At 35.7% G+C, this 25,256-nt stretch overlaps 3 protein-coding genes across 3 annotated transcripts; 2 read left to right on the forward strand and 1 right to left on the reverse strand.

Moving 5' to 3' along the window:
- Positions 1 to 2,780: 2,780 nt before the first annotated feature.
- Positions 2,781 to 3,737, forward strand: LOC135322600 (olfactory receptor 5F1-like). Its single transcript, XM_064491877.1, has one exon. It carries the CDS (start codon positions 2,781 to 2,783, stop codon positions 3,735 to 3,737), a length of 957 nt encoding a protein of 318 aa, XP_064347947.1.
- Positions 3,738 to 14,419: 10,682 nt separating this feature from the next.
- Positions 14,420 to 15,403, forward strand: LOC105090085 (olfactory receptor 10AG1). The gene has a single exon (XM_010981274.2). It carries the CDS (start codon positions 14,459 to 14,461, stop codon positions 15,401 to 15,403), a length of 945 nt encoding a protein of 314 aa, XP_010979576.2. The 5' UTR covers positions 14,420 to 14,458.
- A 2,141-nt stretch (positions 15,404 to 17,544) lies between these two features.
- Positions 17,545 to 18,581, reverse strand: LOC105101058 (olfactory receptor 5T17). The gene has a single exon (XM_010994162.2). The coding sequence runs from the start codon at positions 18,529 to 18,531 to the stop codon at positions 17,545 to 17,547; it is 987 nt and encodes a 328-aa protein (XP_010992464.1). The 5' UTR covers positions 18,532 to 18,581.
- Positions 18,582 to 25,256: the final 6,675 nt, after the last annotated feature.

The raw sequence follows: 25,256 nt of genomic DNA on the forward strand, positions 1-25,256 counted from the left end.
AGCATGGCAGTGACACCAGGGATTTGAACACATCATCTGTGGACCTGAATTAATGGCTGGGATTAGTTTGCTGCCAACGCTATCAATCTAAGAAGAACAAAGTTGGCAGTATCACCATTGCCAACTTGAGAGTATACTACAAAGCTACATTAATAAAGCAGTATGGTACTAGAGTGCGTGCGCGCGCGCACACACCCACACACACACCCCAGACACACAGATCAAAGGAACAGAATAGAGAGCACAGAAATAAATCTACAGTTTTATGGGCAGTTAATCCATGATGAAGAAGGCAAAAAGGCACAATGGGGAAAAGACAGCCTCTTCAATAAGTGGTGTTGGCAAGGCTAGACAGCTACTTGCAAAAGAATCAAGCTGAGTTAATTTATCATGTGCAGAAACAAATTTCAAATGGATTAAAGGCTTATATGTAAGATATGAAGCCATAACATCTCTAGAAGAAAATGTGCAGTACCCTCCTTGACATTGGTCTTGGCATCTTTCATCAGATGCAGAACTGCTCTCCCTCTTCTGACAAGTGGAAGATTGCATTTACTAGAAGAAACACACAAACACACACACACAAATATGTGTTAGTATATATATATGCACATTGATAATCTAAGTCACTAAGATAAAATGGAACTTGGCAAGAAAATTAGGCAGCTCAGTATTCTTTCAAGTATTGTTTTCAAGTTGTAATAAATCAAAAAACAGAAATCTCAATTAAATAGAGCTGGAAGACCAGAAGGGGGCCCTCATGGCCTGTGACTATAGCAGAGCCCAACAGGAAGAAGAAAGACCCGCCATTCCTGGCAAGGACTCCCCCAATGAAAAGCCACAGACCATTTACTACAGCCCTCCCAAATTCCTTTTCCTCCCTGTAAAAGAGTTCTCCTTCCCTTGCCTAGTGAGAGTTTCCACATGGCTCACCATGGTTACAGATCCTGAATTGCAATTCTCTGTAGATCCCAAATAAACTCACCTTTGCTGGAGAACTGTTTGACAGTCTCTTAATTTCAGTTCAACAAAGTCTGTTCTATCATTTCTTAACTATTTTTTAATTGGAGACTCACTTAATAGCTTTAAGTTTTGCTTTTCTCACTTGAAAAATATGTAAAATAATAATGTCAACCTCAAAGACTGGTATGGAAGATTAACTGAGAATTTAAATGGGAAAGTATAATATACTGCTTGACGCATTATGAGTTCTCTATGCAAGTAGATTCTCTATGCATATGGACACTCCATGGGATTTATTCCACCTCGTTTACTTATGTATTTAGTTCTGCGAAATCCGTAGTTTTATCCCCTTGTAAAATCAGAATCTTAGACAATTGCAACAAGCCAATGCAATTCTGAAACCATAAAAAAAAAAGATATATATTGTCCTATTTGCTCAGGGTACAGTATTTCTTTAAACAAGGCAAGTAATCAGTGTCCCTTTCTCATTAATTACAGTCAAGAACAGACCTGGAGTGGAGATTAAAGTTACCAAGACAAGGGAGGGGTACACACGCACAAAAACACAAAGGGAAGAAGAATAATTTGGTAGTGGGCTACACACCCACTTGAAATAAGTTAAAACTACAAACAAAGAAGCAGTTAAACAACCAATTGAAATAACTTTTTTTTTTTAAGTTGGCAAAAAGCTTTAACTAGCACAGAGAACAGGAAACACTTCATGACGCTAGTCCCATGTGATGATTAATCCCATTTTTCTGCATGGGATCATGTGTTATTTCCTTTTGAGACTGTAGTTTCTGCCTTCAGAGGATTGACTCCATAATTAAAACCGATTTTCTAGTCCCCATGGTTACCTGGTCCTCTTTAAGGAAAACAAAATGAAAGGGCAGCAACATGTACATACTCAGAAGATGTCTCACATTTTTACAAAGAGGTAATGCAAATATTCACTGCTTTTCACTACATTTTAAAAAATGAAATTTCTTTTCTTTTTAAGCCTCAACTGAACAAATAAGGGACTCCAATAAAAAAGAAAATAATGGACTAGACAATTAAGATGCTGTGATGGAAGCTATAAGTATTTGGTGCTTTCATTCACAGCCATGGACAGGTACCGTGTCTGCTCCTACAGGGCACTGATTTGACAGTGTACTTTGTAATGAGAACTGTTGTTGGTTCATTTTTAAAACATTACAGAAGCATTCTTAAGAATATCGTATTCTTCTATATATACTCTATATATGCCATACTGCTATATCATTCTATAAGAATATTATCTTCATCCATTTATATTATAGATGTCAAAATATTGGTTATTTGAAATGGCCATTTTTGTTGCTTGAACACATGAGAGAATTTGGGTGGTGATGCATGAGTTTTGGAGTTGAACAATGCACAGACTGATCTTGATGAGGGAAAAAAGTGCATTTGAGTTAAACTCATGTACCTGTTCAGAGAATGAGAAAGACTTCTGCAAGACTGAGTTCTTGCATTTTGGATGCGGGCTAGGAGAAAAAAAATAGAACATATATGTTGCGTTTGCAGAAACTGAAGTGGAATATGTGGACCTAGACCAGTGATTTGAGAGCCCTTAAGCCCAGATTCAACACAGACAACTGCTGAATAAATTCCAGTGCTTATTCATCTGTCCAATAGTTTTCTTCTCACTTCACTCTATTTACTATGATCTATTATTCTAGGTATTTTTTTTCTGTATGTGATTAACCTCATTAACATTTTTACTATTTCCTGTCAACTTTATAAAGTGAAATATTTATACTTAAGGCAAGTTTAGGCACACTGTATCTGTAATAATGGCCAGAAAAAATTACACTTTGCTGACTGAGTTCCTCCTGTTGGGATTAGCAGACACGCCGGAGCTACAGATCCTCCTCTTTCTGCTTTTTGCTGTGATTTACACACTTACGGTTCTGGGGAATGTTGGGATGATCTTATTAATCAGGATGGAGTCCCGACTTCACACTCCCATGTATTTCCTCCTGGCTCACCTGTCTTTTATGGACGTTTGTTATTCATCCACCATCACTCCAAAGATGCTGGCAGATTTATTGTCGGAGAAGAAAACCATCTCCTTTGCTGGCTGCTTCCTGCAGATGTACTTCTTCATAGCCTTTGCCACAACTGAATGCATCACTTTTGGGTTAATGGCCTATGACCGGTATGTGGCCATCTGCAACCCTCTGCGTTACTCCTTGATCATGTCCACCACAGTCTGCCTAAAAATGGCAGCTGGGTCTTTCACAGCAGGGCTGTTGAACTCCATGGTTCACACAGGTTATGTAAGCAGCTTGCCATTCTGCGGGTCCAGGGTCATCCATCACTTCTTCTGTGACAGCCCACCGCTGTTTAAGCTTTCGTGTTCTGACACTCACCTGTATGAAGTCATTTTGTCCACATTTGCTGGTGTGAATATGGTCGGGACTCTGCTGGTGATCCTCGCCTCCTACGGCTGCATCCTCTTCTCCATCTTTCGGATGCATTCCGGGGAGGGCAGGCGCAAAGCCTTCTCCACGTGTGCCTCTCACCTGACAGCCATCATTCTGTTCTATTCCACCTCCACCTACACTTACCTGAGACCTAGTTCCAGCTACTCCCTGAGTCAAGACAAAGTGGCTTCCGTGTTCTACACGGTGGTCATCCCCATGTTGAACCCTCTGATCTACAGCCTCAGGAATAAGGAAGTGAAGAAGGCTCTATGGAATGCAGTTCCTAGGACAAGGATCCCTTCACGTCTGCGATTGTTGTGTTAATGTTCTGAACCCAATAGTATACTTACTGACTTTTCAAAGGCTAGATCAAGTTCACAGTTTTCTTTAGAATATTTTCTGTGTAATCATGATCTATGAACACTCAAGAACATCTGTCCGATTAGGTATAATTTTCCTCTGTAAGACCGTGGAAACTTCACCCAATCATTGCAATTTCCACTGGGGCCCTATAAATAGGTTTGTTTTTTTTTTTTAAAGAAATGTCGGTTAGGGAAATCAATGGGTTAAGTATTTAGAGGCAGAAGTCAGAAAAATCACATGAATCTGGCCATGTAGAATACTTGTACTTGTCAGTTTATTTTTTTCTGATGCATTTTTCATCATTTGTGGTTTGGAAGGATTGTTATGTATCACGTATGTCAAAATGCTTTAAATTTAAAATAGATTCTCAGTTTATTTTATTTGATTATTTCCTGGATCGGATGCTTATATCAAAATTCAAGAATAGAGTTTTAATTGCAGTATTAAATTCCTCAGTTTTTATTTTGTTTATCTCCCCCAAACACAGTCAGTAAAGAATAAATATGGATCTGTGTAAATGTTTACTATTTAGAAAATTGCTATGTGATCTGAATGCACCAGTCACAATAGTTCTCCTTCAATTCCCTCTTTTACTTTTCAAAAATGTCCTATTCTTTTCTCACTTCTTTATCCCAGACTGATACGTACGCTCAAAGTCACATGCACACATGTTCAGCTACTGCGGCGTTGAATCGGTGCGTAGTTCCAAACAGGTAGATTCATGCTTAATGGATAAATCTGACACATATTCTTTACAACAGACTCAAGGGTTTCCTGCTTATAGAAATAGTCTATCAATGAGCAATAAAAATCAATTAAAGTTAACCTTAAGACCAAAGCCAAGCACTAATATGGAGGTAGATGGGGAGTCGGCTTAGTAGAACCCTGGAGGAAGCTGAGTGCGGGCCAGGGCTTGCTGAGGAGACAGCCCACACTTACATTTTTGGAGAGCAGTTCTCCACAGTCCTTCCCTCGCACTTGACCCTGAAGTTGTTCTTGACAGCAGCTGTGATGTTCAGGTCATCCGGGATGTGGCAAAGCAGATGACTTGTCACAGAAGATCATCCGGTTTTACTATCCAGTGCCATCTATGGTCCAAGAGATTGGCCTTGAACGGATGGATGTTCATGAAGGCATCGTGTTGTCTGTGCACCCCTGGGCCATGCTTCCACCTCACAGGCCCAACTGGTTATCTGGCCTTGAGGCCTTGCAGCAGGCTTACTGGGCTGTTCTCAGAGAATGTCCGCTCTGTCAATGGGTGGCTCACCTGCATTCTTCTCGATCAGCTGGCCGCATGTTGGATGAACTTCTTCTACTTTCCCTGTCCTATGTGTTTAGTGGAACCATTTATGGGACCCAGATATTTCACTAGTAAATATTAATATTCTATTCCTCCCATTAAACAGTTCAATTTCTAGTAAACCTTAGGAATAGAAACATTTTGTGTGGGATGATATCCAATTATTCTGAGATTCAGGTTTTTAGACAAAATTTGAGCCATGTTTTCTCCTCTCTAATTTAGCTTTCTTTACTTAATTGATCTCAATTACAAAGTCTGCAAATATTTCCAACTTTGGGAGCTATTAGCTCTTAATGATATCGGCTACTTTTTACTTAATTGAATACATGCTTCTTATGTAAATTTAGATTGTTTTTAACCTGTAATGGCTTGGAAAAAGTATTTTCAAAATTATCTTAGTTTTTTGCTTATTTTTCAAAGCACTTATGTAAAACATGTTCATAATATTTTTGATTTCTTTAACTCAAAAGAAATTTAAATTACAAATCATTAAGAGACTTCTAATTGTGTGTAATTTCTTTCTTTCGCAATCTGACAATATTTATTAAGCCCTCCCTTATGAACATAGTATCTTTGATTCTTTGCTGTACTATCTCCATTGCTTCCTGTTTCTCTAATTTTCCTAGTCTTTTATTTCGTTTAAATGTATGTTACCACCTTCCCCAAGTATACAGTTATCAATCCATGTTTTGCCTTATTCAATGGTTTTTGACTAATTCACTTGCTAAAATTAAAAAAGGAAGTTTGAAATGTATGCCTTAGGCTTTGTTTTGCTTGGTATAAATAATGATTAGTTCAGATAAAAGCAGACTTACTTACAAAACCTGGGAATTTCAGATTTTGGAAATGTTGGAAAAGTAAGTAAACAAGTTGGAAGGAACAAAGTAATCAATATTCAAGAAATATATGGGTCTAAATAAATAATCAAAAAGATGAGATTACTAAGAGATAGAGTCCTGCATTTATGCAAAAATATATGCAGAAATAGCTTGATATTAGTATATAAAAATAATTTTTGACTTAGTTTGTTAAACTAACAAACACAACATGATTTTCATGAGTCTATTAAAAAAATGAGAAGTTACACATTGTGTAAACAATAATTAGGTAAAGGCTAGTACTGAGATTAAGTGAAGCAATAATCTCATTTTACTTCACACTGCTCAAGTAAAATCCAAACATAGTATATTAATTCAATCACATTTCAAAGGACACAGAGATAAATAATATTATGTCCAAAGGCAAAACCCAAATGGTCAGTTGTATGGGGAAAAAAGTCAAATATAAAGTAGTTGAACTGATATAAGAATGTGTAATTTGTAGAAAGGAAATATACAAGGAACTTTATTGAAAATACATAGCTTTACTGTAATATTTCGTTATATAGAAACAATTTTAAAACAAGTAGTTTTATTGAAGCTATATGGAACATATGTCAAATAGAATGTGTGGCATCAGACAGCTGGGGTGTAGTCATTTGTTGTTAAACTTAAATATAATTTACTGCTTTAGGTGGGGAAAAGGTATGTAATATCATTAGCATTCTCTTTAAATTTTGTGATCTTAATCCTACTGTGAAAACATTGCATGTAACCATGGACCATAAGAACAGTTTTGGGGATATTTCAATCACTTAAAAATTATTATCCTTCCGTTTGTTACTCAAGGGATTTCAAGGTTTTACAAATGGGAGATCAGTCTGGTAAGAGCTGTGTCAAAACCTCTGAGTTTGTGAATTAGGCTTGAAATGTTGAACTTCGTGACACCGTATGATCATTTTCACCTTGTGTGGGGAAACAATACCATTTAAGCATATAATTTATGAGCCATGTTTGTGTTGAGTGTGTGTCGGGTTCATTAACACACTGGTAAGAGAAAGCAGAAAGATGAAAAGAATGCAGAGACTTGTTCATACGTCTGCTTGATTCTCCTCTCTGTCCCTGATGTTGGAGTTCAAACTTTTCTCCAATCAATACGGAGAGAGGTACAGCCAACAACTGCCAAGTTTAAAAAATTACAACTACAGACACACAGAGAGGAAGACTTTCTCTTGGCTCTTATTCCAACAGTTGCAGGAAATGGTTCTGGTTGAACCATGTTTGGTGTAGCATGTACTGTTGAACGAATGAACTGTGACCAGGGCAGTGCAGTCATGTGGTATATATTGACCAAGAGAAATGTGGGGGATGAAACTGAAGAACACTTTTAGATAATTTATATAGGGGGTGAGTAGAAAAAAAAATGCATCTCTACTAATTAGGTTAAACCAAGCTGAAGATAGGAAACTCCTAAAATTCTAAGATCTGAGGGCTCTAAAGCAGAATAATCGAGGACCAGATCCCAGGAGTAAGGTAAGTATTATCTCTAAACAGTCGTTCAGGGGCAGGTGGCTTTGATATTTTCCACTGATGACTCCCATGGCTTCTGGGGCCCTTCCTTGGCTTTCCAGCCAAAATTGGGAGAAGTGGAATTCTGGGAGACCTCCTTTTATGTAAGTCAGTCCCCACATACTGTTTTCTCTCCTATTTCTTTGCCAAAAACCGAGTCACTTGGTCACACAGGCTGCAAGGGAGACTGGAAACACATATCAGCTACTATGGAAAGAATAAAAAAATGAAGGGGAATTGAATTTGCTAGTCACATTTCAGTCCCTAGCATAATGCAGAACACAACTGTGAGGACCAAGGAGAGCCAGTGAAGGGAATTAAGGAGGAAAATGACATGATTTGACTTACTTCATGGAAAAAAATATCCATGGATTAAGACAGAGAAGACTGATGAAGGTGAGAAAGTAGTAAAAATAAAGAAAAATTTTAAGAGTATTTCAATATAAAAGGAGTACAAAGATATAAACTGAAAAAGTGCTATGAAAACAGAGGGAAATGAGTGACATTAATCAATCTTTAGAGGAGACAGTTGGCATAATTTGATGACTGACTAAATATTATGGGTAGAAGAGATGGAGAAGATTTTCAAATGTGGTTGATGCTGTGTACGGTAGAACCAGGAATCAAAACAGAAGAATAGGTTTGGAAATATAACCTGTACGTAAAGCCTGCGACCACTTATCACAATATGTACCCTATTCAAGCCCTGATCCTGGTCACTATCACTTGTTACATTTGTTGTTGCAACCACATCCTAACTGGTCTCCCTGCTTCCACTCTCTGCCCTGCACTAAAGTATATCATGTTCTTGTTTCATACCATCTCTCAGAGATTTTACTCACTATCAACAATAGAAGAGAACACTGATATGAGTACTGATTTGGAAAGATTCAATGATACAGCTGTAAATTATGGAGTCCCTAAAAAGCCCCAGAGTGTTCTATGTAGATGGCACCATACTTGGAGCTGAACATGCCTCAGTAAACAAGACAAACACCCTAGAATCAAGGAATTATGACAGGAGAGAAAGTCAAATTAGGGAATAAGCATTAAAACATAATTGAATAAAGGTCAAAGTAGAAGTTATATATGAAAGCATTACACTAGAACTATTTGACTTTGCCTGCAGGAATAATGCTTTGCTTTTCGTAGAACATGACATGCCAGCTCCACCTAAGAGATGAACAGGTGTGTGGAAGTCAGACATTGTAACTGATTTATAAAACACAAAGTCTTCTGAGCTTCCTGAAGAGCTTAAAGCAGCACTTCATGTGCCTAGATATTTATTGACTGCTTCAATATGTAAAGGCTGAATGCATGAATTGGGTATTTTACATAGCTTACCAAAGATTCATAGCAACAATAAAAATTTACACTACATTCTTTCTCCTATTAAATTTAAAGCCCCTATAATGTCATTTTCCCATTCTGACCTGTGTGATATGGAAACTTAGTGTACTATATCCTCTTGCTCAAATTCATCTTATTTTTTCTTATGTGTGTACCTCTAACTAATTCAATTCTTTGCATTTGTTAGACTGAAGGGTTTATTTCTTGCTATATATAAGCTAGAAGCAAATATCACCTCCTAGAAGTTGTGCTCGGTTCCTTGCCACATGGGCATCAACATAAGCAGCCAACAGTATGAAAGTTTGCTTCTTTAAGCAAACATTGGCATTAAGAGCCACCTACCAAGACGGGTGTTACAGGATTATTAACGGATTCATGTACACACAAACACATGCATCCTATCACACTTGCTATGCACTTAGACTATTAGCAACTCACATGACAACCTACAGTCAATTGGATGGCACTGAACAAAGCTGTAACTATCAGGAGGCAGGGACCATGGGGCTCATTTTATAAGCCTGTACACCATAGAAGGGAAATTGACAATGTTAGTCCCCTGACCATGCTGGCTTTATGCCTGGAGACAATTTCCTGATCAAGGTACAGATAACTGGAACAAATGAAGAGCAGAGATGCCCACTGAGCTGAGGAGGCAGAGATCAGCATTTAAGACACCTAGAGAGGCTAGGATTTGTTCCAGGGCAGAGAAGATGAGGGAGCTATATGATGACTAAGGGACAGATAGACCTGAATGAAATTTTTTTGAGAGTCTCTGGAAAAATTATGGGATATGCATACGCTAGAGGAGGCTATAGAATGCTTCTAAAAAAATGACTGATATGTAATTGAGGAAAGAATAAAGATACTAGGAATAAAGCACAGCTCAGAGACACTGGGGATGCATCCCAGCCAGCACTCTCCACACTGGAATAATATCTTAAGCAGCATCTGAGACACAGGAAGTGCTGGGGCTGTAGAGTAAGACTTATTTCCTAAAGTCAGGTCATTAGCTCTCTCAAGATTCACTCTAGAAAAAGTTCCAACCTAAGTCTCAGTGATATCTGTAGGGAAGATAGAATTTGGATGTTGAATTCCCCAAGTTATTTGGATGTGGGAAACACCTTGATCTCTGGACAACTTTTCACTAACAAAACATAAAACCCAGATTTTACAAGTCAAAATGGCCATCCCATAATAATGGTTTGTTAGAATAAAAATTAGCACTCTTCATAGGAAGATATGAGATTCCAAAGACTCTACTACATATCATAAGCTATTTAAAATATGAAGGAAAAAATACAGGATATGAAAAACTTAGGAAAACTAAACCATAGTCTAGAAAAAAGTAATCAGTTAAAAATGACTGCAAGATGTCTCAGATGACAGATTTAACAGAGACTTTTAATAATCTCTTAAAATTATCGCCAAACACTTGAAATAAAATGTAACTACATACAATTTGAGTAGGTTGTTCCCATAGATATATAACAACTCTCAAAAAAAAAATTAATTAAAATTCTACAGTGAAGCGTACAATGAAAGGAAGTGAAATGTAAGTGAAGGGCAAGCGAAATGAAAGGCTGATGGGATTTGATGTCGTTTGGACACGTGCAAAGAAATGTCAGTGAATTTAAATTCAAATTACTATAAATAATACAACCTAGAAAGAGTATTTTTTTAAAATTATTTTAAAAAATTAGAGCCTCAATAACAGGTGGATTTATATCACATTGTCTAAAATAGGCATAACTGAAGGACAAGTGTAGGAAAATAATTACAGTAGCTGACAATTTTTCAAATTTTTTTTTACAGTTTTTCAAATTGGATGGAAGACATGGGTATACATACCATAATGAGCCCCATTAGAATGAACCAAATAAACTCTGTTACATCACAGTGAGACAACTGACTATTTAAAGCTAAAATAATGGCATTGCAAATTGGGGTTCATAATATAGATACAAGCAAAATGTATGACATCAGTAACACAGAGCACATCATCTGAGGAAAAGGAGTTATTCTAGGATTATGACATTTGTGGAGTGAGATGTGACGTGGGTGGTGTGAGACATGAAGGATGAAGGGGGACGTGGAAAAGTGGAAGCGTCCGTGGTAAAGGATGAAGATTAAAATGGAACAATTTTAACCGTAGGTAAACTTTGATACATTAAAGATGCACATTTTTAATTGTTAACCCTGAAGCAATCCTTGAAATGATAATTAAAAAAAAGTGGTATATGCAAAAAGACAGCGCAAATAATTTAATTAACCCTTAAATTGGCAGAAGGAAACTGAACAGCCAAAAGAAAGAAAGAAGGAAAAAATGCAAACAAATAAAAAATGGTAACGTAGTAACACTAAATACACGTGGACTAAACAGCCCAAGTGAAAGGCAGACATTAAAGCAAAAGGCAGAACCCAGCTACCACATCAAGCTACACCTTAAAAACGCAGACGCGCATTGACAAAATGGGATGGAAAGTAAAAGAAATGAAGAGCTGCATATTTTACACAAGGCAGGTTGTTAATGATATTTTTGAATGTACAAAAATGGAAAGAAGAAAACATGAAATACGAAGGAATAAGAAAACTGAATACAAGAGATACTGAGGTCTTCATGAAGGTTTGTGTAGCATATAAAGCAAATACTCAGCAACAATCAAATCAGAAGCACAGGCAACTCTCAAAGGAAACTTGAAAGTAGGAATCGATGTGTAAACAGCAGCAAGTTGAGAGAAGAAAGTATCAGGCAGTTGCATGAATATGTATAGTTTATCTTGTTTCCCTGCCTCAGCCATAAACAAACATGGCTTCAGTTGATGATTAGAACATTTTCCAGCTTCAGCAAAAGTCTTGTAAGAATTTCTCCTACTGATGGAGTGTTACGTGGAGGAAATAAAATGAAAAAAAGAAAATGAATCTTCTCATTTCTGGCTATAAGGATCTTGTGTCAACTCCTAGTCCTCAAATTCCCGCTATGTGTAAACTGGGCATTTAAGGGTCCTTTCCACAGGAAGAACACGTGATTTAATTCCCAGACTTACTGGCTAAAACTCGGGTTCCTGCTGGTGCCTGCTCTGCGACAAGTGTTAGCTCTGAAACCAGTGGGGACACCAGGGGCACATTATTTAGAGTCGGAAAACACAGTCTTTATTCTTTTATGTAGAGTTTAGTTCTACTTCCTTGGCAGTGGGCCTTGGGATCCAGTTGTGGTCTTGGGGTCCAGTGGACTTGGGGTCTAGCTGGTAGAGGGCAGACATTTGAAAGTGCCGAACATCTCCAAATACAAGTGCAATGAAAGATGTGACAGGGAGTATAACCTCCCGATAAAGGAAAAACGCTGAGGAACAAGTTGAAAGAAATATTCTCCCGACGTGAAGATGAACAGAAGCCCGGGGGTGGAAAATGACGCTGTTGCAGGAACAACAGCAAAACACAGTCAAATGTGAAGCTGGGCTGGGCTGGAGATGCCAGGTCAGGCTTAATGTGGTTTTCCCCACGAAATGCATGGATGGTTGAAACTGAGAAATGTTAAATCATTAATGTTGCAATAAGAATGAAGGATATTTAATTTTCAAACTTTTATAGATAATAATTATTCTTGATCCTTGTTTACAGGGTTTATTAATGAGCTGGGTGTGTCTATTCAGGGATTCCCATAGAGTCTGAGAGAAAATCATAATTTGCATAAAGTAATTTTAGTTTCAGTAGTACAGAATTGCCTTTGTCTTCACAAAGTTAACCCACAACCACAAAAGTCTACCTCTTAAACCTAGTACCCCTTAAAAATAAGAGGAACATGTCCAGATAATGTTAACAATACATGATTTGCTGAAAAGGTCTATTCAAAGGAATTATGGAAAATAAAATAACACAGATAAGATATCATTGGATAAAGAATTTGAACATTTTTTGCTGGTAATGTGGGACTATTAAGAGTGTTTTGTTCTTCTAAGACATTCAAGCCCACCAACTGTATTTAAGAAATGGAGAATGCATGAAATTATACTCTGTAGAGAGCCTGCAGGAAACTCTGGTCCACCATGGAAAAGCTGTTTGCAAAAATACTCTAAATTAATTGCAACCAAGAGCATTAACTAGCAATTTAGACATAGAGGGAAAAGAGATATTCCCACGGGGGAGAAGTGATCACTTCCTCCGTAAAAAGCCAAGCTCTTTAAAAGCAGGTTAAGTTCTTGATCAAAAACCTTATAGATCCTTAGCAATTTAACATTTTAAAATATAAAAATTTCATCAATGAAAAAGAATCATCTTCAGAAAAATTGAGAAAGGTAAATATAAACTATCAATATGTTGATATTCTCATTCAAGTTTTTTTTAAAAAAATTCAGGATCAAGATTTAATAATTTCAAACAACTAAAATCATAAATAACTATGGGTTGAAATGATACTTATTATTTAAGATAGCATTATTTCAGCTAGATTTCTGATGTTCTGAATTAAAAAGTTAATGTGTTTGAAGCATTTGAAATATATAAATTTCTAATTTGCCCCATGTTAACAATAATAATAATAATGTTAAAACATTTTTCATTTTAAGAAATAACCTATTAAGAAATCTATGATGAAAGAATGGTTTATTACATTCAAATTAATTAAACATATTTTGCTATACTGATAATAAAGTAAATGTTGCCATTTTAAATAAAAGTATTTCTGTGAGAAGGAATCACCTTTTATTAGGGAAACTTCTTCTACTGGGGAATATGTGAAGCATTTATTTATTCCAAATTATATTTTACTGCAGAACAATATTTGGTTCAACTTTTTTGGCCCAAATGGACCACAAACAGGGAAGGATTTGGACACAGTATCTGACTACATTTGCTAAACTTTTTTTTTTTTAATTGATTTTATTTTCCCTAGGAACATTTGCTTTTGGCTTAAAATAATGAAACATGCCCAAATATTTTTAGAATTAAAAATAGTTAAATATCAAAAATGTGTGTTTTTTAAAGCACTAAGATTTATTTTAATTCAATAAATTAGAATGGGTATTGATAGAACATTATGACATTGAAAATAAAAGATTTGGCTTTTATATTCTTGTAGGTTTCATTATCTTTCTCACTTCCGTTTCCACTTTTTCAAAAACATCTATGGAGTAACATACTAGGGCAGAGCCTTGTGCTCTATACTTTACAGCATGAATAATGAATCATTAAAGACAAGGGCAGAAAAGACAAGTATATAGTCAGTGGAACATTATGTGTGATGTTAGAGGTCAGATATTATATTATAGCTTGATTAGACAAAAAATTCACAGAAGTGGTCAACTAGTAGCTGAGTTGAGGTTTTGAATGGCAGAAATCGCTTATCTGCGTTCTTTTTTCTCACACCATAATTTAAACAAAATATGTAGGCATACAGATCTTACTGGTATAATTAACAGATCTAGCATAGATCATTTAAGCATTTTATTTACTGAGTTGCTTTTTTTTTTTTCCTGCAGATGAGTTTATAGCTCCTGGTTTCACAACAGATCTGCCAGAATCACAGAACACAAGTGTCAGAAAGTAACTAAGAACATGTTAAGACCAAAGCCCATGTCCCAATTCAATTACAAAAGAGGAAAATACAGCCAAGAAATGTAAATCCACAGAGAGAAAATAATTGGAAAATGACGGAAACAAATCTCACTGTAAGGATGGACTTCGTCCTCCTGGGCTTCTCTGACATTCCCAGGTTCCACTGGCTGCTTTTTGGGGTATTCTCAGTCATCTACTTGGCTATCCTGCTGGGGAACGGCATCATAGTTCTGGTAACAAGAGCAGATGTCGCTCTTCAGACGCCCATGTATTTTTTCTTCAGCAATCTTTCCTTCCTAGAGATCTGTTATGTGTCTGTCACTCTTCCCAGGATGCTCATGGACCTTTGGACCCAGAAAGGAAGTATTTCTTTTTTCAGCTGTGCCACACAAATGTGCTTCTTCCTTATGCTGGGAGCCACGGAGTGTTTCCTGCTGGCTGTGATGGCCTATGACCGCTACGTGGCCATTTGTAACCCTCTGCACTATCCCCTTGTCATGAACCACAGGGTCTGTGTCCAGCTGGTGGTGGCCTCCTGGATCAGTGGAGCTCCAGTCCAGATAGGACAAACATGGCAGATATTCTCTGTGTCCTTTTGTGGTTCTAATCAAATCAGTCACTTCTTCTGTGACATCCCCCCATTACTGAAGCTGGCCTGTGGGGACATCTTTGTGAATGAGATGGTGGTCTATCTATTTGCTGTGTTGCTTGTCACTGTTCCCTTTTTGTTGATACTTAGTTTCTATATGAGAATTATCTCCACCATCATGAAGCTGCCATCAAACACAGGGCGGACCAAAGCCTTTCCCATGTGCTCTTCCCACATCACAGTGGTAGTTTTGTTCTATGGATCAGGCACTGTCACCTATTTAAAACCTAAATCCGATCAGTATGTAGGAATAGACAAACTGCTCTCTCTTTTCTACACCATTTTGACTCCATTGTTCAATCCTATGATATATAGTCTGCGGAACAAAGATGTCAGAAAGGCAATGAGGAAATTTCTTCCCAAATTATCAGCATTACGAGGCATTTGAAATAACATAGAAATTATTCTTTTATGAATTTAATTTGTATGTAGACTTAATTGAAATCTACTTTTCTGTATTGTCCTCAATTTTTAAATAAGCTAATGATGTGATTTCCTTTTTAGCAGAGCCTCATGTCCTCACATTTATGTCAATTGTGTTCATTTATTTAGCAATGTTTTGCTTTTAAAGATCAGTTTCCACCTCACTGTAAACTAGTAAATTGAGATGTATAACTAACAAGATGATGTTTTATACAGTATGTGCTATAATTGAAATTATTCCATTTTTCTCTTTTTTTGGATGCCTTTCTAGACACTACCTGAACACCTGCTATTACAAAAACCAAAATATTCTTTGATGCTGCAGAGTCATTTTTTGATTTCTTTATAGAAATAAAAGCCTAAATGCCTAAGGAAATAAGTATAGGAAGGACAAATATAAATGACTAATGTGTAATATAATGTATATTGCAGCACTATTTTTCTAAGCAAAAAAATGAAAAAATGAATGGACATATTGAGAAATATTTTAATAAAAATTGTACATAAATACAATAGAAAATTATGGAATCATTAAAAAAAATCATGCTGCACCTATATGATAATGGCCCCCAATACACTATTTCTTCTTTTACCCATGATTTTTTGTTATTCCTTCCCACAGGGACTCTTTTTTGAGGGGGGTAATTAGTTTAATTAATTAATCAATGGCAGTACTGGGGATTGAACCTAGGACTTTGCACATGATAAGCACGCACTCTACCACTGAGCTCTACCCTCCCTCCTTTCCACCCTGATTCTTGGCTGAGCCAACCTTTGGCCGATGGAACATGAGTGGTCCTTAGATGTAATCTTGATAAATGCTAATACTTAGGCTCTGTTTTCTGAGGCAATAAATAATGGATTTAAAGTCCATGCTCTGGATAAAATAAAAAATTGGAAGGTACAGGAGAAATTCACCCTCTCAAATGGCATGGTAATGACGCCAGGAATTTGGACACAGATCTGTGGTCACTGAGCCAAAGACAGATTAATATGCTGCAAATGTATTGATCCAGGGATGAAGCAGAGTTCTTTGATCTGAAGTCAGGTAACTACATGGAGTGTGGATTGAGGTTATGCAAGCTATGGTTTAGCTATGGATGAGGTGTGTTTGTTCAAGCCAGTAAAATATAATTATAATGCTACTTACAATTGTTAAGTATGGGAGCCTATCCAGTTTTAGTTATATGGGGATGAAAAATAACACTGTACATTTTAATATAAAAAGTTACATGGCTATATGCCCATGTGTTTGTGTTTAAATAAATCCAATATTTGTATATTGGAGTCCTAATCCCCTTACCTGAGAATGTAACTATTTGGAGAGAGGGTTTTTGAGGAGGTAATTAAATAAAAATTATATCTTTAAGCAACTATTAAATACTATATATAAAAATAGATTAAAAAAACAAATGTCTTCTGTTTAGTATCTGGAACTATATTCAATATCTTGTAATAACCTTTACTGAAAAAATATGAAAATGAATATATGTATGTATATGCATGACTGGGACATTGTGCTGCACACCAGAGATTGACACATTGTAACTGATGGCATGTCAATTAAATTATTTTTTTTAATTTTATCTTTAGGGTGGGTCTTAATTCAATTTGGCTGTCAATCTTATAAGAAGAGGAGATTAGGATACAGATGCCCAGAGAGAAAAGATCACGGGGAAACAGAAAAAGAAGACGACCATTTGCAAGCTGAGGAGAGAGGGCCCAGAAGAAATCAAGCCGGGACACACCTTGATTTCAAATGCTTAGCATCCAGAACAGTGAAAAAAAATAGATTTCTGTTGTTTAGCAACACAGTCTTATGTACTCGGTTGTGGTAATCCAGACAAAATAATATAAGCAGTATCAGCAGGCACGTGTGTGCATGTGTGTGTGTGAACTTAGTAAGAAGCGGATGGATGATTATTTTCTGCATGTGTACACACTGCATAGGTGGTGTGTTGACTATGATCTTTATTTATGAAACGTCTGAGAAGAAACAAAAGGCACTAATATACCAAAAAAAATCTTGTATTATAATTTTTAATATGAAGACAATAATAACAGTCTTAATTTCTTTCAATTTAGCATTTGGTGTGAAAATATACCTTAGTGACAAACGATTTTTCCTCCAAACACTCTCTTCATCACCTCTTTGACATCTTTGTTCCTTAAACTATAAATGATGGGATTCAGCATGGGAATTACAATGGTATAAAAAGTCGATGCTATCATGTCATGGTCCAAGGAGTAGCTGGAACTCGGTCTCACGTACATGAAGAGGATGGTTCCATGGTAAATGGACACTCCAGTTAGGTGAGAGCCACACGTAGAAAAGGCTTTCCTTCTCCCTTCGGCAGAATGCATCCTCAGGATGGCCAGCAGAATGAAGCCATAGGAGATCAGGACAATCAGGATAGTGACTGTCTCAATAGAGCCCACGAAGTAGAAGAGTAGAAGCTGGTTTGAGTGAGTGTCAGAGCAAGAAAGAGCGAGGAGAGGAGGGATGTCACAAAAGACATGTTTAATTTGATTGGACTCACAGAAGGACAGGCTAAATGTGGCCACTGTGTGCACAGAAGCATGCAAGATGCCACCAACATAGGAAGCAGTGATGAGTGGCACATAGACCCTGGGTGCCATGCGCACTGAATACAGGAGGGGGTTGTAGATTGCTACGTAGCGATCATATGCCATTGCGGCCAAGAGGAAGCATTCTGTGGTCCCAAAAGTAACAAAGAGAAACATCTGGGCTGCACATCCAAGATACGAAATGGTTTTATCCTCTGACAAGAAACTGACTAACATTTTTGGGGTGACAACTGAGGAATAGCAGGCATCCAAGAACGATAACACACTCAGAAAATAGTACATAGGGTTGTGGAGCCGAGAATCCACAATAACCAATATAACCAGTCCCAAATTTCCTATCAGAGTAAAAAGATAGATTGCTAGAAATAGTAAAAATAGGAAAACCTGCAGCTCACAATCATCTGTGAAGCCCACCAGTATAAACATGGAGACTTCAGTCATATTTTTTATCGGAATCTTAAATAAATCTAAATCTGATGGCAACTCTGGCATATTAGTTTTCATTTTTAAGTTCTAAAGGCAATCTGTGGTGAAAATAGGGTCGTCACACTAACATCCCCTTAGATGTAATTCTTAGAAAGACACAGTGAAATCCTTTGCAGTGAGGGAATAGACGGTGATGAGGAAGTTTTGAGTCCACACGGATGCATTACCCTGTAAAAAAAATTAAAGAAATTATTTCATTCCATTGTTGGTTAGATTTGTCATGTTAACAATAACACTAATTTATATGGTTAAAATTCCAGTTTATTTTCTGTTAAATTTATGGCCTACTGTTTTCCTATTATATCATTTCAAAAATCACAAAGGGAAATGAATATAGGAATTTTTTAATCAGAAAATAATGGGTTAGAAATTATACATCTGAGTGCTAATCCTAGATTTTCTATAGTTTATGCCTTAATGTTCACAAATGGTAAAATGGACACAAACACACTTACATCACAAGATGGTGTTGAATTTAAATGGTAAGTGTCAGTGTGGAAATTCGTAAATTTTAAAGTACTTCCAGATGACTAAATGGGATAAGTTAGACTCACTTTTCAACTTGTCATACAAGGCAGGCTTTTCCAACCAAACCATCTGATATCCTCTCTTCTGACTATTTTCCCATCTCGTTAGTATTTCTAAAACAGTGGTGAACAGAACAGCAGTTACTTTGCAGGTAAATGCAGCTTGTTCGCCAAGAAAAACAGAATTTTGTTGTTGCGGTGGTTTTGTGGTTTGTTTTTCTGCTTCATTTCTTTGAAAGACATACCATTAAGTTTGTCCATTTTGTCTTCCACAATTCATTATACTGATCATGTTTGTCAGATTTTAACTACATGCCAATGTAAAACCTTTTTCAATGCACACAGTCTTTATCCCTGCAAAGTCCTTGGGTGTATTTTTGAGACATATTTCTGTCAAAAATAAATTATGGCCATTCATTTCATATATTAGAGTTGCATCTCGAGTCTCTATAATTACTGTAAAATAAATATCACCTGATAATATATAATACGCTTTCAGAACATATTGCTAAAAGAATTACAGCTTTATGAAGCCACACAGCGGTGTTTTATTACTGCTGTATTTCCCTACATTGTCAGAGTGCTGCTTATTCCCTGGAGTCTGAAGAAAGGAAAATGCATAACAAATACACAGCTTGTTCAAGAGTCACCAGTATCTGGACTTAAGCCCCCCTCTTTGAAACATAATTTAATATCGCACCTATCATATTTAGGGGCATAATTTCAGCCTGGTGACTCGTTTTTCCTCTGAGTGTCACAGACCAAAATGCAATAAAGGAGTGAAAACCTGCCCTGCTTAGGACAGAGTTGAATTCAGTGACCTACAAATGATTTAGATTCCTAACATGAAACTATATTTTGCTTTATTGAGGCTCCCATATATCAAGAAGAGAAGAAGCAAACAACTATTAGAGTAAAAATAAAATTGTATGTCTTTATTTTCATGGAAACATCTTTCCAGATTTACACAGAAAATTTTCCTAGCGCAATAATAATTAGCTTTATAAGTGTGGGGTTCTAATAAAAACGAACAAAGAACATGACTTAATCCTCACAGATTTCTAGAGTAAAATAACATCATTAACTTAAATAGTGATTTCTGTGTTAATTGAGACAACTCACACATTACTTACGAGAAATCACATACATGAAATTTTAGTTTAGTTTGAATGATTATGTTAATAAAATAACTTATAAAACCATCAATTAATAACATGCAAATGTGTGAATGTATAGTTTAGGTATCATGAATAATACATTTATGTTTTAAAATTTTCTTGTTTTCTCTCTTTCACCTCTGTCTATCTATCTATCTTTGTTTTTCTCTCTCTTTCTCTTTTGCTCTTTTTCAAGAATGCATGTATAGTATACAAAACTATTTACTAAAGAAAGTCAGAGGCAAAACAGGAATTAGGCAGATACCTAAAAGCACAGTGGAAAGAAAGATATTACGCAAGCACATTTTGAAAACTGCACCAATAGTTGGTCTGCAAAAATTACCCATTAAAAAATACAGTAGATCATTGACCAACACAGGTTTGAACTACATGGACACACTTATGTGTGGATTTTTTTTTAACAAATACGTTGGAAAATTTTTTGAAGATTTGGAACAATTTGAAGAAAAAAGCTTGCAGGAAAATTGTGCAGCCTAGAAATATTGAAAAATTAAGGATTAGTTAGGTATGTCATGAATGCATAAAATATACATAGATACCAGGCTATCTTTACATAGGCCTAAGGTGAGTGATCTTAACAATAAAATTAACAATGTGTTACTGTTTTATAACTTGCTTTCGAAGAATTACATTGCCTTACAGGATGCCTCTCCTTTTGTAAATGAAGATATTGCACACACCGTATCATCACAGGTGTGTTTTTTAATGTAACAATGTTTTCAATACTTTATGATAAATATGACTGTAATATTCTATGCCATAAATATTTTATCATGATTCATATCTTACTGTATAGACTAGGCTACCAGGAAGCAATCATATCGATGCCAGGAGGCTACCACAAAGCAATTGTATTGCTGGTTCTTCATTATCAATACATGAGTCATTTTGCCTGTAAATAAATATTAATTTATTTTTCACATTATCTTAAATTTTTGACGTCTAATGTTATTAATAGATATAACATCTAGTTTTGTATCATATAAGGCACTATTGATGTAGGTATTGACAAATGAGTCTTATTGTAAACAGACAATGTAAACTTACAGTATTGATAAATGCAGTACAGTTCAGTAAATGAGTTTTCTCTACCTTATGACTTTCTTAACATTTTCTTTTCTCTAGCTTACTTTATTGTAGGAATACAGTATACAATACATATAACTTATAAAAGATATGTGTTAATCCAATTTTTATGTTATCATCTGGTCAACAGTGGGCTATTAGTCATTAAGTATTGGGGGAGTCAAAAATTATATGTGGATTTTTGACTGCATGGGAGTCAGCACCTCCAACTTCAGCATTGCTTAAAGGTTGACCGTACATATTAATTGACATACACAGGAAAAATTTCAGCTGGATTACACATTTAACCTTTATTTAAATTATGTGTCCAAGATCCAACAATTGTGGAAGATTAAGAACATTATAGTTGAAATCTAAAATAATATTAAAATCTCAGATTTAGTACATAGTGACAATGTGACCTTGAAAAAGTAAACTTATCCTTTCAAACTAAGACTAAATAAGATGGTGCAAATTTCCAGACATATCTTTTACAACTACATAAACATGGCATAGTCACAGAGGGCTTACTTATGAGATGTATTGAATATATTTTATTAAATCAAAGCATTAATTATGTGTGAAGAATGCATATATATGAAATATGGCTTCCAGATTTGACTTAACTACAACAGATAAACAGGGAGCCATAAAAATCAAATTTTCATCAAAGCATTGGACAAAGAATGGGCCCAAACCAGAAGCTAAGTATTACTTCTTTCAGTCACACATGTCTGCTATACAACACTTAATATATATTAAAATGCCATTTTAATGAGATTAAGCCCATAAATACCAGTATTTAGTGGTATCAGACATCTTAAAAATGCATCTATCTCAACGCATTCTGACTTTAGGCATGTCAGTAAAATATCAGTATATTTACTTAAATCTCACTGATAATTTTGCCCAAAATAACTTTCTTATAACCCTCAGTATCTCCCCATTTGAGCAATTATCAACTTCATTGCAGGGAGCTGGAGGAATGATAAACAAGATGTGTGGAGTTTATCTCCTGCATCCAAGATGCTCCATTACAGACATTTCTGTCAACTAATATTTAAGGTAATTAGAACTGATTGTGTTTTTACCTAGCTGGTACCATTCTGAGAGTTAGAGTCTACCAAAACAAAGATATGGATCCCATATTTCTAACAAAATACCATTCTGGAAAACCAAAATCAAATAAGTTTCTCCCTTCTCAAACAATAGGAAAACATACAGTCTAAACATCCATGCGAACAGTATTGCAAACGCTAATCTTGAGAAGAGTGAAAGCTGGTGTAGCAGCTACTGTGTGTTACTAAGTGGATACTAGATGTTAGAAATGCTGGGAACTTTATCTTGCATAATCTACATAGCAACCTGCAAAATAACTAATTCAGCATCCTTTCATAGACAAGAAAACAAAGGACAGGTTAGACATGTAAGCTAATCAAGTTCACATAAAAAGTTACTAGCAGAACCAAGATGCAGATTCAAGATCTGCTGTTGCCACACATTAAGCTCTTTCCATTTGACCATATTGCAGACTCACTGGGACATGCCATAATTTGGAAATGTTATCCCCTAGAAATAAGGCCAAATAACATCTTCTAGTATTTGATATCATGGATAAAGCCACCAAGGTTAAGGACCAGGATATTAAAACCAACCAAATCAAACAAAAACCAGAATTGACTTCTAGATCAGTCAGCTTTCTAATAAAATAAATTTAAAACATATTTGTTTTCTTCTAGGAGAAAAAAAAATCATGATTCCAAAATGGCATATATCCAATGGCTGGTTGATAGTTAATTTTCTCTCCATTTAATAATTTTCCTAATTTAAATTAGACTTTTATTTCTACCACCCTCATTCTAACTATTATCTTCCATCAAGGAAAATTAAACCAATTTTCTAATTTATATCTTTATTTATCTAAATATATTGAGAGTGTCTCTTATTTGCTCTGCTATGTTCCATGGTGTTTCTGATTCAACTTTTAATTCAATTTGAGTTAACTAGAAATTTCTACTCAGATATAAATATTAAAGAATAGAATCTAGTTTGGAAAAGATTATGGTTTCTAGATTATTTTATAAGTGATGAAAAACCTTTCCTCTTACCTGTGGAAATAAACTACACACTCAGTGAAAGTGTGCTCTGAATATTAGGCATTTGGACCCTTATACTAGGTTCCTGAGATCTTCTTGAGGTCTCCAGGGATGTCTCCAGGAGAAAACACACTAAGTCTCCTCTGGGACAGAAAAGTACCGAGCTGTTTTTACTTTTTTCCCATACTAAATGAGCAAATGGCTCTGGAACAATAAACTCTTGTATCAAAATCATTACATAAATACACCAAGACCTCTGGTATAAAATAATCCTTCAGTGGAAAATGAATATGTACAGAGCTGGAAAATAAACCTGTGATAGAGGACAGGACATAATCCCGGCTCTGACCCTAAATAGCTAGGTGCCATGAAACATAACCTGTCACTTCCTGGTAATACAACCTGTTACTTCTCTCAAAATCCTTTATACATGTGCACAATGAAATTACATGAAAGCATGAGCTATGACAGAATTCATTATCATTTGATAAAGATTACTATAGTTACTTAAATTTTAAAGGGCTACATTTCTAAGTGGTTTGAGAAATAAACTGCTTAACTATGCCATCTAAATATATGAAACTGCAGTGGGAAGTTTAAAAGAAGAGACGAACATACACAAGATCTTACGGTAGCTCACAGAGAAAAGAATGTGACAATGAATGTATATATGTTCATGTATAACTGAAAAATTGTGCTCTACACAGGAATTTGACACAACATTGTAAAATGATTATAAATCAATAAAAATGTTAAAAAAATAAAAGAAGAGACGAGATATAAATGCATGACTTGGAAGTTGACAGGAGAGACGGTATGGTACACAGGTGACTTTATATTCTATGTAACAGAACACCTGACATTAGAGATTTGGTAGAGACAGATGCCAAACTTTTTGAGTTGCCCAGAACTTTATCTTTTCTTAGGGTTCCATATATACTCTATAGATTAGTACCTGGCAAAGTGCTTAAGACATTTTCAAAAGATTGTGAAAAAGGCATAGATGCCTCCAGTCTACATCCAGAGATTCTAAATTAGTAATTAGGAAATGTTGGTCATAGACTCTGAGTGTTAAAGAAAAGAAAGGATTCAAGGTGGGAAGGAAAGGAAAGGAAAGGAGAGGAGAGGAAAGGAGGGGAGAGGAAGGAGAGGAGAGAAAGAAAGGAAGAAAGAAAGAAGAAAAGAAAAAGATAAAGAAGAAAAGAAAGAAAGAAAGAAAAAAGAATGAGAGAGAGAAAGAAAGAGAGAAAAAAGACAGAAAGAAAGAAAGAAAGAAAGAAAGAAAGAAAGAAAGAAAGAAAGAAAGAAAGAAAGAAAGAAAGAAAAGATTTCTGTAGCCAGCCCAATTGTAAACAAAGGCTCTACTAATTAAATGCAGTCCCAAATGTAGCCCCAATTAAACATAAACAAGCAGTTTTACGGAAACAGAAAATGTAACTATATTTCTTTTTTTTTTGAAAATGCAAAAGAACTAAGGAACTCAAAACAATTTTGAAAGTAAAGAATAGTATTGGAGGACTCCCATAATTGAACTTCAAGATTTAACACATAGCTAAGAAATCAAGATATTACATCATTCTAAGTGAAGTCGGGAAAAATTGTAACTTGCGCTTTTCATACCAAAATCTGCTATTACCTCTTTAGCATTCTAGATTTGTAATGATTATTACATTTTACTTATTAATTATTCACTTATAAAGCACTTCAAAAAGATACTATGACACTGGTGAGAAGATAGACATTTAAATCAATGAAACCAAATATTTGTAGTCTTCATATATATAATCACAGATATATACACATATCCACATTATGTGGAGATAGACACACAGATAGTCACAGTTTCCTGCTTGTGTAAAAGGCACATAGGTGGTGGG

This window comes from Camelus dromedarius, chromosome 12, assembly GCF_036321535.1.
Source record: "Camelus dromedarius isolate mCamDro1 chromosome 12, mCamDro1.pat, whole genome shotgun sequence".
Taxonomy (NCBI): domain Eukaryota; kingdom Metazoa; phylum Chordata; class Mammalia; order Artiodactyla; family Camelidae; genus Camelus; species Camelus dromedarius.

Bases quoted from the DNA above. Each gene is read 5' to 3' on its own strand.
- LOC135322600 (XM_064491877.1), top strand. From the start codon at position 2,781: ATGGCCAGAAAAAATTACACTTTGCTGACTGAGTTCCTCCTGTTGGGA.
- LOC105090085 (XM_010981274.2), top strand. From the start codon at position 14,459: ATGACGGAAACAAATCTCACTGTAAGGATGGACTTCGTCCTCCTGGGC.
- LOC105101058 (XM_010994162.2), bottom strand. From the start codon at position 18,531: ATGAAAACTAATATGCCAGAGTTGCCATCAGATTTAGATTTATTTAAG.